We start from the raw sequence: 15,353 nt of genomic DNA on the forward strand, positions 1-15,353 counted from the left end.
GTTGGAAAAGACCTCTGCGATCATCGAGTCCAGCCTGTGACTGAACCATAACAACCAGACCTTGGTACTGAGTATCTCATTCAGTCTTTTCTTAAAAAACCTCCAGGCCAGTGACTCCACCACCTCCCTGGGCAGCCCATTCCAGTATCTAATTGCCCTTTCTGTGAAGAAATTCCTCCTAATATCCAGACTCATACTCCCCCAGGCCCAGCTTAAAACTATGTACTCTCTGCATGTTAGGTGCTGCTTTTCAGGTCCTAGCTGTTACAAAGGGCAGGGAGAGGTGATAGCATTCATTGTCCTGAGTGTCTCTGCATGGAAGAGGCAAGATATTTCCACCCCCACCCCCAGCACCCCTTTCTAGGAACTGTGATTCAGCAATTTCTGATAAAGCTTTGCTTCAGTTTTGAGTAACATTCAGCTCTGCTGGATTTTGACCCCTCTTGGGGGTGTATGGGGAGGATTTGGTCTCCTAAAATAGTGTTTGCCTGTTTTAGAGGAGACACAGGGCTGAAAAATCCATGAGACCAGCGTGACTAGCTAAAGATGCAGCTTCCAACTTCAGAATGAGCTGATAGGTTGGCCTGATAGATGTGTGTGTGTGAGCTGATGAAGTTTCATGTCCTTACTTGACATGGTAAATATTCATGGTAATGTATTTCCAGCTTTGAATGAGGAGACAGACTTCATCAAAGTATTTAGCTGCTTAAATATCCTGATACAGAAATGCTTAAAGTACTTAAGCGGCCTTCATGAACATCCAAAGTCCTTGTATCCTGGATAACACTTCTGTAGAACTTGAATGTTAAAAACCAGTCTTTTAATTTATCAGCTCACCTGTATGTCAGCTGTCACCCTGCCTGACAAGAACTGGTGTACCTAGCATTTTCAGTGATTATTTAGGAAGTCCTGTTCTGGCAAATTATGCACATGCAGCATATCTGGTGGTTTAAGTGTTGCCATAGATGATAAAAGTAGATACCAAACATTCTTTCTGCTTTTTCTCTTTTGTTACAAACTGTTTATCCTTGAATAGAAAAAGAAGAAAACTTGACTATTTGCCCAGATTTGCAGCTGCTCTCCAAAGGGAGGAAAAGATCAGCAGCGAATTTGGAAGTTACTCTGCTGGCACCATCTCTGATGGTGCAGTGCAGTGGCTGAATTATGGCTTCAATGAACTGGATTCCCAGTATAGGAATAAAGTTTATTTTTACTCAGCCTAGAGCAGAAGCACATATTGGTAGTGACTCGCTATGCGTTCCCACTATGGAACTGTAAGTGGTGTTGAGGAGGAGTGCAGGGGAGATGAGAACTGTCGAGGGAGGTAAAATTGGTAAGGTGCTGCTAGAGACGGTTCCTACATCTGGGCCTGGGGCAGCTGAGGCCATGGTGAGGGCCATTCTGAAAGGATAGGCCAGTGCTGCGTGCTGCCAGCAAATCTGTAGGCTGGAAACCCTGTGGCTATGGGCACAGCCCGCTGCCAGCAGGAAGTGCTTTGTGCAGGGATAAGTTTGAATGTTATGATGTGAATAAGAACCCCCTGTTTTTCATCACCAATGAGAGCCAAGAAACACAAGATCAAAGAGGCATCAAGAAATGACACGACATTGGCTGGCTGAGGTTAACACACTGGTGGGGCCTGGCAGTGAGAACACTGTCTGTCTGTCTAGACTGATGCTCTGGGTAAAGCCAGCAGGATGGAAATCCTTAAAACCCTGATTTACCAAGGGCTGTAGAAATGAGATTATAAACTTTATTTCAAAAGTCTAAGGAAAGATTCTGAAAAGTCTGGGTTCTTTCTTCCAGCAATGTGGAGACTGTGTGTGTCTTCCTTCTAAACTAGAGACAGGAAAGGTTACATATAGACAGGCCATCCTCTTGTAGGGGTGGGTGGGGAAACACTGTAACCTCTGCTGGTGTTTGTTAGTGTTGGAAAGCTGGCGAGCTCCAGAATTCAGGATAACCAGCAGGCTGCCCTTCTTTTTGGGTGTCACATCAGCCTTTACTGGATGTCCATGTGGACAGTAATGCTGGCCTGATGTGAAGGTTCTGTTCATGTCCTCCTTGGTCATGTAGTCTGTGATCTTAATGCTGTTGGGAAGGGGAGAGGAGAGTTCTGCTACTCCTGCTTTCTCATTGTTCAGTGGGGCATTTGGCTCTTTGGTGGGTGCTCTGTTTTACCCTTTGTGGTTTTGGAATGCATCAACTATTGTAGTTTGTTACCAGAATATAATGACTGAGCCGTGTTTTTCAAAATTTTAAGGTTGCCTTGCACATTTAGGATGAGTGTTGCTAAGTTTACCCAAATATCCTCTCTGCTTTGGTGTTTAACTTATGATAAATAAAGAGAGAGTTTGGTGACAAAAAGGTGCCTCTGGTGGATTTTTCTACTCCCCTCAGTATGTGCAGGGAGTTTAGTTCTCTAACTGCTCTTACTGTGGCAGTTAATGGCTTCTGTAAACATGCCCACATTCTGACCTGGAGAAAAGATCAATCTGACCTTCTTCAGTGCTAGCAATGCTTTAAAATGGTTGCTGATCAGGCCTTTAAAATTATTTTCATATTTGATACTGTGGCCTCTACCAGAGCATTGATAAGGGTGTTCAGAAACTGAATTTAACTTGGGAACAGGAGTTATCTCATCTGTTAAACCAGTCCTAATGTTGGTAAGCTGCCATGGGGAGCAGAGATAGAATGACATTAGTGTCTATACAGGGAATGTTACCATTATAAAATATGACCTCAGTCAGCTAGAGGATGGGCTAATGTCCCTGGGGAAGGCCAAGCATAGGCACTTATTCCAAATTAACATAGGAATCAATTGAGTACTTGAAATTTCTGCTGTGTTGCCAGAGGTCCAAACAGAGATCTACAGGACCTCTGCTGGGACAGTAGAGGTGGCATTCTTTGTACATAATCTTCATATTTTAATAGAAACAGAGAACAGGAAAGCCCATCCCAGTACAGGCAAGCAACATGGAAATGTTGCACTCCAAGTAAACAGGTCTCTGTCATTTATCTGGGGACTTCATATATGTTCTCACTTTCCATTTGGGGATTGAGCTGCATTCCAGCCCATGCTATTGTTCTAATCTGTTTGGAAGTTGCCTGTGCCAGCTTTACTGCAGCTGCCTCTCTGCAAATGTGAGCAGTTGGCTCTTGTGATAGCACATGCTGGTCAATCAAAGCTTCTGCTCTGTTTCTGTCTCTCATCATTTGAGAAGGTCTTTAATGCAACCTAATGAGATTAGGGTTCATTTGTTCTTGGGTTCCCAGCTAAGTTTTAAAAGGGTAAAGAGCATTTCAGGTCATTGCTTATTCTGAAGAAGGACTGCCATTGCTACCAAGCTGTGGTTCTCTGGAAATATGAATTAGTTAACTAGACACCTCCAGTAGTCTCACCCTTGCGGTACAATCTGGTACTTCAGCTCTTGCTTTACACTGATTTTCATACCGCTGTGTTACCACTGTATGGTATTTATTTTCATGTATATAAACACTTTGTAAATCAAGTGAAAAAGAGGATTGTGTCAAGGAAAATTATATGAGTTGCCAAAAGTCTATCCAACTATGTGAGACTAACACATGATGCCTGTATTTTCACTTACATTTTTTTGTCTGTTCTGTATAGGAAGTGGTAATGATAATTTCTACAGTATTATCTTTGCTAATACCTCCATTCACATTCTTATCCTGGTGAAAGAGAGGAAGATTGAAGAGGATATGTCACCAATGTGGTAGTGTAGGTAGCCTGTAGCATAGCAATCTATGAGCACTGCTTTCTGAGTGTTTGAAATCTAAGCTGAGCTGTTCAGAGCATCCCTACTGAGGGGAATATCCCCTTTGAACAAAATGCACAGGCTCTTGGGTAAGGCAGATAAACTTAACTTGATAGAATTTTGCATGCTTCCTGATAAGAGCTTCAGCACTTGGCAAATTCTGATGAGGCTCTTTGTGGCTCTGGCCACATGTCAGCACTTGTACACACAGCACAGCATGGATGCAAATCCCAGAGTAACCAACAGGGTGATGGCTTTAGCTTCCTCACACTCTGAATAAGACTCTTAACCCAAAGAAACCTTCTTAATCTGAATGCAAGGATGTCCTTTTCTTGTGACTTTTTTCATTTTCATGCCTATTAATAGATCTGTGTTCTTATAAAATGTGAGTTAAAGTGGAGCACACTTTATTTTCGAGGTTGACATTAATTCCTCAAAACCTGTAACTGTGAATGTTTGCTTTGATGGCTGGGAAACTGCTGTTACTCTCTGATGTTGATTAAGCATTATTTGTATTTAGAAAAGCACAAATGAAGACTGAAATTAATGCAAAGATGGAGAAGGTAAGTTAAATCTTACAGTGCCAAAGTTATTGTGAAATTCTTAGTTTTATTCCCTTGGATGTACAGATATTTTCATCCTTTCGCCTAAACAACTGGATTGTCCCACTGGAAAATGTTACGATTTTAGGAAAAAGAACATTTACTCTTTATTTACTTTATTTACCTTGTATTTAATAAAATTAACACAGCAAGGTAGGTATACCATAAATGCTTTAAGATCCAAAATTATGGAGATTGGGCACATTCAAATAGTACTCAACCTGGAGTGGTCATGAATCTCAAATACTCTGAGTGATTATATGTTTATAATTCCCTCATACACTTTTCTCCTGTTGCTTAGACACAAGACGTGTTTTAAATAAGAAAGTCAGACAATATGATTATGGTTGAAAACAAAATTAATACAGGTGACCAGCTGAACATCTCTGATTGGAAGAAGGAGAGAGATGGACGTTTTTAAAGTAAATATGGAACTAGACTGTATAAACTCTCTGAGGCCTAAGTGCAATTAATAAAATAAATGTACTTGTAAAAGCTGAAAGATTGCAAATCCTCTTTAGAGAGTCTGGATTAAAAAAAAAGTCAGTGGGGTTTTGACTGGTTTTTGTATATGAAATGAAAGGAACTGAATGTTATTTTTAAGTAGGGAAATGCAAAGGGATGAAAATGAAAATAAGGGATGAGGGGAATGGAGATAAATAAGCTAAGTTATTATTACTTGATCTGATAGCAAACCATCTGGCAATATGCTGCCAAATCATTATGTATCATTTTTATGACTCAGTGCTAATTAGATGTGCACGGATTATGCAGACTTCTTGTGCTTTCAACATTGATAGAATGTTTTAAAAATATCACTTACATTATTAGTTTGACATGTACTTGTTATGAATTTCTGACAGTAATCCAAGCCATTTTTTTCACTAGAAAGTATCCAAAGCACTTCAAAGACTGTTCAGATTTTGACTTATTTAAAAAATAGAAACAAAACAAAAAAGCCCAATATAATATCAGGATCTTCTGTCCAGACACTAAGAAATTAATTTCTTTTGCTTTTCCAGTAACTTCAGAAAATCTACTGACTGAGTGGTTAGGCCTGGACAGCATGAAAAGTTAACTAAGTACATAAATATATATACACTACAGGTTAGAGTGAACATGCTTAGAAAGATCGAGTAATAAAGCGTCTTTTGGAAGGGTGTGTGCATTGCACCATGTCTATACGTACACAAATCAAACACTTTTTTTCCTAAAAAGAAATGTAGGTATGCAATTTCCCCACTTTCATTCTCATAAAGTCAACAACTGCCACAAATTGAGGACTATAAAATTTTCCTTTGAGTGTGTACAGTACCTCTATTGCTATACTTAGAACCTATTAGCTATTAAAAGTATATGTCTATCTTAAATATGTTGCAACATAAACCTGTTAATAAAATGTATTCTGAGAATTGAAAACTTTACACTGTTTTCATTTGAAAGCTATAAAAATCTATAGAATGGAAGATGAAAAACTGAGAGTTAAAAATGAACAGGCTGAGTGATTAATAGATAAAATTGTTTTCTTTTCAAGGAATGTGTCAAAGGTGGTGCATCTAAAACTACAGAATTTTTTAAGGAAAAAAATCAATATGCTTGACAAAGAAATATTACATGCATTTTGAAAAGTAAAGGCCTCTGAAGGGAGCTTGTTTATTTGTCATGAACATAAGACTTGGTTATGAATATAGTGAAAATAAGGCAGAACAAACCCATACTTGCATAATGAACTAGCAAGTGCAGAGAAAGAAGTAATATTTGAAAAAATATCAGAACATTCTAGAATAGGGAAATAGTTAACACAATAATACTTTTTTTGATGTGAAATATGCATGAGTTGGCACGTGTAGTTTGGTATTTACATTTATAGATGATTTGGAAGAGTTGAAGATAGTCCAAAGAGCTGGCAGAATGCTTTATAGCATAGAACACATGATCTGCAAAGTGGTATAAATAAACATTTATTGACTTAGAATTACACAAGAAAGAGGTATATGCTCATTAAAGCATTTTTCTTAATTTTAGAAGAGGTCACATAATGTTCCTCTAGTAGAGGGATGAGGGCAAAATTCCAAACAGAACTGGGATGTACAATTTTAACAGTAACTGTCATTAATGATTTCCTGCTGAAGTTTTCCAATACTATAAACTCTTTATATATAGTTACAGGTGCCTTTCTAAAAAGTTACTATCCTGTGAACACAGGCTAGATACATCCATTTATTAAAACTGCATTATTATGCAAGAATTTTCATTTTAGTCGTGTAATGGTAAAGTCCTTGCACTGCTTGAAACATGCTGAAACTGTTCTCTGTGAGAGGCCCCAGCTGAGAGGGCTCAAAAAGTAAGAAAATGAAATAATGCGGACCTTAGGAAAATGTTGGTAGAAGTGTTTTGACAGCTTGAATGGATTTACCTGGGCTATGCTAATATTCATTTTACAGAGAATTCAAGCTGAAATGAAAAAAATATTTGCCTGCTTGGAAATTTACCACATCTGTTAATCGTACACCTGAGCCAAGCCTTCACATACAGTTATGATTACTAATAACATTACACACAGCTTGTTGAGTTTGGGTTTTTTTTGTTCTTGGATCAATAAAGAAAACCCAATTTATGTATAACTTCTGGACATTGGGTGGCACCATTGCCTCATGTAAGCCTTTACAGTGTTGGCTCTGCTCCTTCTTTCCTTTGGCATAACTATATAAGGCAAGTCAGAAGGCAGAACTGGTTGCCTTCTTTCTTCTCTCTCTCTTTTTTTTTTTTCCTTTTTAGTTTGATTTTAAGTAATCATCTTGCTTTAAATAGTAACGGATTTTTAACCCAGAACTGATGTGATGCAGTTTAGGGAAGTGGTGTTTTGATTTCAATTGCTGAAATGGAAAGATATTCTGTACAGCCAAGCTGCTTTCGTATGCACATGCACCAGCCAGCCTGTGATGAAGCTGTACACTAATGCAAAAAGCAGAAATAGCACCTGTGTGGTTTATTGTCTTTCATAAAATTCAGTTTAAAACAATTTTTAAATTCAGAGCTGATTTGTGTCTGTAGCAGGGCCGATATATCAGAAACCACTATGTGCTTCTTAAGGTCAAGAATCCTCTAGGTTTACTTTTAAGTTGTATTTTAGGCCTTTTTAATTGGACCTTGATCTCCTTCCTGGCAGGGACAAAAGCTTTGCTCCCAATAAGGAGACTGTTATAAAAATTTACAACAAATACACTTTTACTTAAACTGGTATGAATTTTTTTTCCCAGGGTTCATTAAATGTATTGTACAAAGTACTCAGTAGATAGATAACTAACAGAATTTTGGCTGCACATTAATTAAACCATCAGAGACTGTATTTTGAAAATTTTCTGACCAGTTACACAGCAGTGACTACTGTGGAAGTAGTTCAGTAATGAGCCAGTAGAAAGAAATGCGGTTTTTCCATTAATTTTTACTTTGTGCATGTCATGGTCATTTTCTTCGGCTTAGTTGTGTTTTCTGTAGAGCCGTGTAAAAACTTGGTACTGCTGTCATAACCAGTGCGCCATACTGCTCGGTCACAAAGCACCTTTTCCAGACTCTTAACTGAGTGGTTTTGATTTAGGACTGTGTATTTTGAGGGTTTGGACAATGTTTTCCTAGATGATGTTGCCATCAAACTCTGAAACCTCTTTTGACTTTCGTAGTTTCCCTGTGTCATGTTGACTTGATGTTGTTGTACTTGAATGGTTCTGTAGCAGATGTGTCATCCTGTGCTTTTTTTGATCCAGTTGTCTTTGACTTCCTGTATCAAAAGCAGAATGAAGGAGTCCTAAGGGAGCCATTGTGGGTGGACATAATCTAAAACTGCTTTCAGGCTAAGACAGGCTGTGATGAGTGCAGTTGCTCTGAAGTGACACCAGGCTGCAATGGCTCCTAAGGGCCACTCCATAACTGAAAACTTCTGAGTGAGAAGTGCTCTGGTTCCTACTGTCAGTTTTGATCACTCATCTGGTTAACTAGCCCTTGTTTCCCCTTATGTCACTGAAAAGGACAAGGTAGATGTCCACCTTTGAGTGAAGACAATCAGAATGCAGAAGTCCTTTTCAGACAATTAAATCTATTTTTATTGCATAGAAGATATTTCATGTGGCTTTGTTCATATCGAGGGATGGTTGTTAGGTGACTTATGAATAAGCAAGGACGGTTGGCAAGCTCAGACTTGAATCATTTTACTTTTAATAATGACTGATATAATGACTTTAAACTGCTGTTTTGCCTTGCAGGCGGCCTCAACAGGCAGCAAATACCAACTTCTGTTGTTGGTAGTGAGAGTGAGTTTACATATCCAAAGTTAACTGTTTTTGTCTGCAGATGAGTGTCAGGTAGGTGCTGTCTTTTTCTGTTCTTCTCCCTACCACCTCAGAAGAAGAGAATAATTAAGCTGGGAAAGAAGATTTGAGGCCATCTGGTCCAACACCCAGCTCAAAGCTACTTCTAAAGTGGCACAATTTTCCAACTCTGCTTGTTCAGTGGCATGATTCCTGTGCCCATCTGAGCTGGTTCAAAAGAAAGAAAAGCTGAAGAAACCAGCTGTTATGCACCTACCACTGTTTAGAGCGTTCACCTCTAAATATACAGCCCCTTTGCTTCTTGAGATTACGGGCATTAAAAGCTGTAAGACAAGACATACCCCAAAATCTTTGTGTCACCATCTTATTGGACGGATTTTTCCAGTGTCTAAAGCCTCATTAAGATGTTTCATGCTGGCTGAACATCTCTGGATATTACTGTGAGTGCTTGTCTCTTCCCTTCTCAGGGATTCTTTTTCTTGTATTTTTTTTTGGCTGCCAAATTGGGATGTCATAACAAGGTTTGAGATGGTTTCTGAACTGTCAGGGTTTACAGGTCAGCCATAACAAGGCAAAACAAAGTATATGGAAGTTATTTGTGAGGCATGGGACATCTTGAGGCACAAATCCCAGGAGATGATGCAGGTTAATCAATGCTTGAGGGATCATGATATTTACAGCTCAACAAACCAGCAGAAATGCTAAAGACAAATACATAGGACATTATTTAACTACCCACTTCAGTGTTTCTTGAACAGTTTGCCTCATTCTTTTTCCCTGCCACTATGATGTAGTACATGGCTGAGAAAAGTGGGTGATCCTTTACACCACTGTTTCTTTTTCTTGTAAGAATTAAAAGCTGGGGAAAGAAGCTAATGTAGCCAATAAGCTGTTTAAAACTTACGGAAGTATTTTGTTCATGTGTTCTTTTGCTCAGTTAAATCCCTTATTATTCATCTATATTTTGACTTTCAGTTGACAAGGTAATATTTCCCCTAATTTATTGAGAGATAGTATCAGGTAGTTTAGGACGGATGTTTTGTATTTTTAAATTTCAGCAGGGAAAATATGAAGAGCTCAGATGTGCTTGGTAGAGGCAGTTATGTGTCAGATGGAAGCAGCAGGAGACCAAACAGGAGAGAGCAGCAAGTCTGACAGTTCTCTAGGCAAGCTGTTCATTTGACCAAGGGAGTGGGCAACATGCCCTTGGCTTACAATCAAGACTGAAAAGCTTCAGTCCTCTACACTTGCCTATAGAATTTTCTCCTTGACTTGTGTGCAGTATGGTAGACAGGAGCATCTGATAATCTCATCACCTGAACTCCAGGGACCTGTGTTAAGTTCCACGGCTTGATAGATCTTTTTCTTATCTGTAGCTTGGTCTGTAATAGTTCAAAGATGTTGAAATTCCTGTGTCCTGCCCCCTCCCTTTAGTGCATATATTCTGCCTCTTGGACAATCCTAAATGAGCACCAGAAGATATGCTGCAGATGGTATTTTTTCTCTTTCTCTGCCAGAAGACAGAGGAGCTGGCTGGCAGAGACAGTGAAGCAATCATTACCACCCCATAGGAAAGGAATTTGATCCATCTTTACAAACTTGTAAGAATCTGTGACTGATTGCTTCACAGCCAGTGTTTTTCCAAATCCTTTCTAGAGAGTGTGTGATCTAATAACAGCAGTCTCTATCATGAAAAACTGCTTGGTTGAACTCTGTTCCCAGGATTCTTCGCTGCAGCCGCACACCAGTTCTCTATAAAGCTTTGATTGAACGCTCCATGACTTAGCTCAAATGGAGTCCTCCAATTTTAATTAAAAACAAGCATTTCCCAGGTTAACCCAGGAAGAAGAGAGACTAAACTCAGACTACACTGTGGACTAAACTCAGACTACACCACAGGGGTTGACTGGAGGGCTGAGTTCCTTCAGTGATTTGGTTGTCAGGTTTACAGCATGCACGTGCCCGTGCTGCAATGTTATCGGTTCTCCCAAGCAAGATGGGGCAAGTCCCAAGACTTGAGTCATGTTTGGAGTGGAGGGGGCTTTCCCTGCTGCTGCAGGTTTCTCCCAAGGAGAGCTGTATAGAGTGGTCCAAAGAGGACAAGTGTGTGTAGTTCAGATCTGAGTGCTGCAGAATATCAGAGCTCCCCTGCTCAAGCCCACTGCCTAGTGTTTGACACTGTAGGTGTATTCCCAGGGTGTCCTTTTTACAGGGTACATAATAATGGATTGGAACTGGCATTGAGTAACTGCCTTGAGTAGCTGAAAGCTGAGAATCTCTGTTTCCAAATGCATGTTGTAATTTAAGAAGTAACTGTGCGGTTCCGAACTCATTTGGATTGGTTTTGCTCATTTCTACAGGATTAGACACCACTGAAAGTTATGCCCCTCCTTATGTAACTTCCTGGGTAGGACAGAGGGGAGGGGTCCAATTGCAGAAGGCTGAGGAAGAGCTGGAACAGAACTTGTGATTTGCAGGGCTGCCTCTGACAGAGAGGTTTTCTGCCCAACCTATTGAAAGAAACTACAGGAACTCTCATTCCTGGATGAAACCTTTGTCAGATGGCTAAAAGAACAAAGTAGTTGCAGTCAAGTTCCCTAACTCAGTAACTGCTGTTGTGTCTGGTTCATAATTTCTCTGTTTCCCCGTATTATAGTCCTTCTATAGACAGAGATGACAGAGTCTGGAGGCACTGCTGCAGTGCCTGCACAAAGATCAAGCTACCTTTGAGCCACATGCCATCCTTTGCATTTGATATGCATCTATCTATCTATCTATCTATCTATCTATCTATCTATCTATCTAATCTGGCAGCATTTATTTGTATTTGCAGCCTCCCCTTTCTAATCTCAGAGGTGGGACAGCAACGGTGCTACATTTGTATTATTTAGGAATCTAAAATATATGTAATGCTATAAAGAAAGGAGGCTTGCTGGTGTTCTAAACGTCTGTGTTCCTTAAAAGAAAGTTAATTATTTTCAACTTTCCTGGGATGGCAGTTCTCAGTGGGGTAGTTAGAATAACAAACAAACACAATCTGAGTGTGTAAGCAGAGTAGAATGCAAGAAAAAGCTTTGTTTCATACTTCCTCCTCACACACCTAAATATAAGATTTAAAACACTTAAGTGCTATTTTTCTTGACAGTTGGAGAACACCATGTTTCATGGTAGAGTTCCATATTTCTTGGGGGTTGTTACAATGAAATTTTTCTTATATTTGTGACAAGCCAAAACACTTATTACATCAAAGCAAAAGGCTGTTGTTTTGTTTTTTTTTTTCCTTACAGACTCGCTGCATGGGGAAACATTGGAGCATGGGTATATCTTAAACATTTTGAAAGTGAAAAGTCTTGTAATTATCCCAGATGTTGTGGGCATGATCCTTGTGATGCAAGTTCTTAAAGAAAGCAGCACAAAACAGAGAAATGGAAGAAAGGGTGGAAAATGCTGCTGAAACTTTTAAGGAAAACCAAGCAAATGCAGATATACATGTAAAGCAAAAGGTTTCACATATTTTGTATTGTTGTAGTTCTAGAAATGGAAGTATAACATCATGCTTATTTCTTATTTTTTTCCTGCTAATGATGAGTATGCCCATAAAATCAGTAATAGTATGCAAATTTCTACTTAGTTGGCATCAGAATTATTATTCTTGAGGCCAGTAACTTATTTAGTGAGACAGAATGTCAGCAACAAGCTGACAAGGCAAATAACAAGTTGTTGTTCATGCCTGTGCCTCATTTTCCTTTCTCTTGTGATATCAGGGGGTGTGTGTTTAGAAAATACATAAAGCAGGCTGAGTACTCCAAAGAAGTCTGGCTGACATGTTCCTATTGCGATAGTTTTAAAGAAAAGTGTGAGGTCTGCTACCAAGTTACTGTGATATAGATGTGCTTGCCTGAGCTTGCAGTGGGAGTGAGCGTTTATCACTGTGAAAAGGTTTGCATTCATCTTCACTATCACTTCCCTGGCATATTTAGGTATTCTGTTGTAACCACTTGACCTTGAGGAAAAGAATGCCATAGATCTAAAAGTTGCAGTGTTTTGAAGAAAGATCCAAGTTGGGTCCCGAGCTGTTTGGCCTTGCTGGATTAAAAATACTTCATAGCTGACTTGGACTCTGCACCATTTTTCTCCAGTGAGGTCAGTGCATATTGAATGGTTGGGTTGCTAGGAGGGATCTGTGTGAAAAGTATTTGATGGGAAAATGTGTAGAAATAGATCTGGCTGGAACTCATGTTTATATGTAGCCAGCATGAAAGGAATTGTTATATATGGGCACCAGGTATTACACTTAAAATCATGTTTAAGAGCAAAGAGGAAGCACACCTTATATGTTATATGCCAAGAATTTTTTGTTTCTTGCTACTATAGTTGAAATGTGAAATTCTAATAATTATTAATAAAGATCTAATTGTTACAGAAAAAAAAAAAGAATACCATTGCACTGAAAATTTTCTACACACTGCTGAGTTTCTAGCCCTATCACTGCTTGCCTTTCTGAGGCTTCTCTGGGTCTGAAGGACAGCAGTTTAATTCTGGGGTGTATGGGGGGACTTATAGTAAGTTGTTAACATGTGGAGGGCTTCACTGGACAAATCTGACATTCCTGTTGATGGTTTCCTCTTCCTTGAGCCAGGATTCATGGTGGGTCATTTTTTGTTTGCTAACAAGGTTTCACACTCTTGTTCTTCATTGATGTGTGGTTCTGTTATATCCAAATTTACTGTCTGTATTGTGACATATAAGCATGTTAGAATCCACTTTGTCCTCTGTGTTACCCCTAAACCCAGTTTTGTGCAGCTCCAGGTCTGCATTTTTTTAGTCTAATAGGGTGAGTCATTTTAGCTGTGGAGTCTCCAGTGCCAAGGCTGTGCTCCAGGTCACATGCCTGGAGCATGCGTTCGCACTCCTGGTCACACAGGTAGTTTAGGAAAGGCTAAATGCAGGTGCCACATGCTCTCCTGGGTAAGGGTTTCTGAGGGTTGGTCTAGAGATTAATTACGTCCCTTGCTTTGGTGGATCAGGCTGCTGTTGGAGCGCTGGGTAACATTTCATAGAATAACAGAACCAATGAGGTTGGAAAAGACCTCTGAGATCATCGAGTCCAACCCACGACTGAACGCCACCGTGCCAACCCCACCAGGGCACTGAGTGCCACATGCAGTCTTTCCTTAAGCACCTCCAAAGTCGGTGACTCCACCACCTCCCTGGCAGCCCGCTCCAACGGCTGGTTAGGAAGAGTTAATGGCTGATGACAGCTGTGCTTACTGGGATTACTTCGGGCAGGATGCTCGCTCCCGGTCCCCGGGGGCGGCGGGTGTCCCGTGACGAGCGCCCCGGGAGCGCGGGGAGCCGCGGGAGCGCTGCCTCTCCCGCTGCTGCCGCCAGAGGGCGCCGCGGCCGCCGAGCGCCTCCCCCCGCTGCCGGCGCTGGCGGCCGGTCCTGCCGGGAGGAGGGAAGGGGAAGGCAGCAGCAGGAGGAGGAGGAGGAGGAGAAGGGCGGGCAGGCAGGCAGGCGGCGAACGCGGCACCGCCACCAGCCGGAGGCCGCTCGCCCGCGCTCCTGCGGCAGAGGCGGGCAGCCGGGCGCACCGTGCCCTTCGCCTCCTCCCCGCGCCGTGCGGCTCAGCGGCCCCCGCCAAGATGTCTCGGGAGCCCGGCTGCAGCCGCTGGCTCCTCTTCGCTGCCTGCGCCCACCTCGTCTTCCTTCTCCCGCCGCTCCGCGCCCGGGGTGAGTGGCGGGGGCCGGGCCGGGACGCCATGGCGAGGTGAAGGGAGGAGACCCGGGACGCTCGGCCCCTCCGAGGAGGTGATGACAGGGAGGAGGGCACGGAGAGCCGGAGAGCGGCGCCGGAGCCGCCGCCGCTTCCCGGCCGCTGTGTCCCGCCTCGCACGGGAGGCGGGCGGGGGAGCCCAGGTGCCCCTGTTCCCGAAGTTTGTTGGCCATCCGGGCTGGAGCGCGGCCGGGCGGCGGGGGCAGCGCCGGGAGCGCCTCCCACTCCCGGGGCGGGCTGCGGGGCCAGGGGTGCGGGCAGGGACGGTCCGCACCGGGGAAACCGCCCCGGGGATCCGGAACGGCTTCGTGGAGCAGCGAGCCCAGCGCGGAGCACTCGTGCTTGAGTCAGGGCAGCGCCGCACTGACGGAGTGTTCTGCTCGGGGCAGGGGGAAAGGTAAAACCGCCCGCCCAAAATGCCAGCCGAGAGGAAGAAAATATATTACTGTGGTTTAGAGATGTTTTTCGTGTGTCTAGTCAGCTGGGAGAAGATGAAAGGAGAAGGATTATTAGAATGTCAGCGACTGGGTTGCTACAGGCTCCTGGAGTTGGGCAGAGGCAGAAGTAAATGTTTACATCTGTTCTCTTTCTCATAATTTCTATTCCTGAATATTTCCATCTCTTTCAGCATAGGCTTGTCGGTTTGTTTTGAGCCTTTGGATTTGATTCTCTTCCACTGCTATGGCATGTGCATCAAAATCGTGCAGGGGGAAACTGGTACTAAGAAGTCACGTTTCCAGCAAAGCAAAACTGTGCTATTTTGGTTTTCCTTCTGCTAAACACTATTCCTTTCACAGACACAGCTTAGTTTTTGGAAGAGTCCTAATACTCTACAGCTCTTCCTAAAGCTGCATTTCATTCTTTCCAGGAT

At 42.0% G+C, this 15,353-nt stretch overlaps 1 protein-coding gene across 1 annotated transcript in view; it reads left to right on the forward strand.

Annotated features, from left to right (window-relative positions):
• The first annotated feature begins 14,142 nt into the window (after positions 1 to 14,142).
• Positions 14,143 to 15,353, forward strand: part of B3GLCT (beta 3-glucosyltransferase) — a 44,821-nt gene continuing 43,610 nt past the window's right edge. The window contains exon 1 of the mRNA XM_038144315.1: positions 14,143 to 14,439. Within this exon, the coding sequence (XP_038000243.1) occupies positions 14,352 to 14,439 (88 nt within the window). The 5' untranslated portion in view covers positions 14,143 to 14,351. The remainder of the gene's footprint in view (positions 14,440 to 15,353) is intronic.

This window comes from Motacilla alba, chromosome 1 (assembly GCF_015832195.1).
Source record: "Motacilla alba alba isolate MOTALB_02 chromosome 1, Motacilla_alba_V1.0_pri, whole genome shotgun sequence".
Taxonomy (NCBI): Eukaryota; Metazoa; Chordata; class Aves; order Passeriformes; family Motacillidae; genus Motacilla; species Motacilla alba.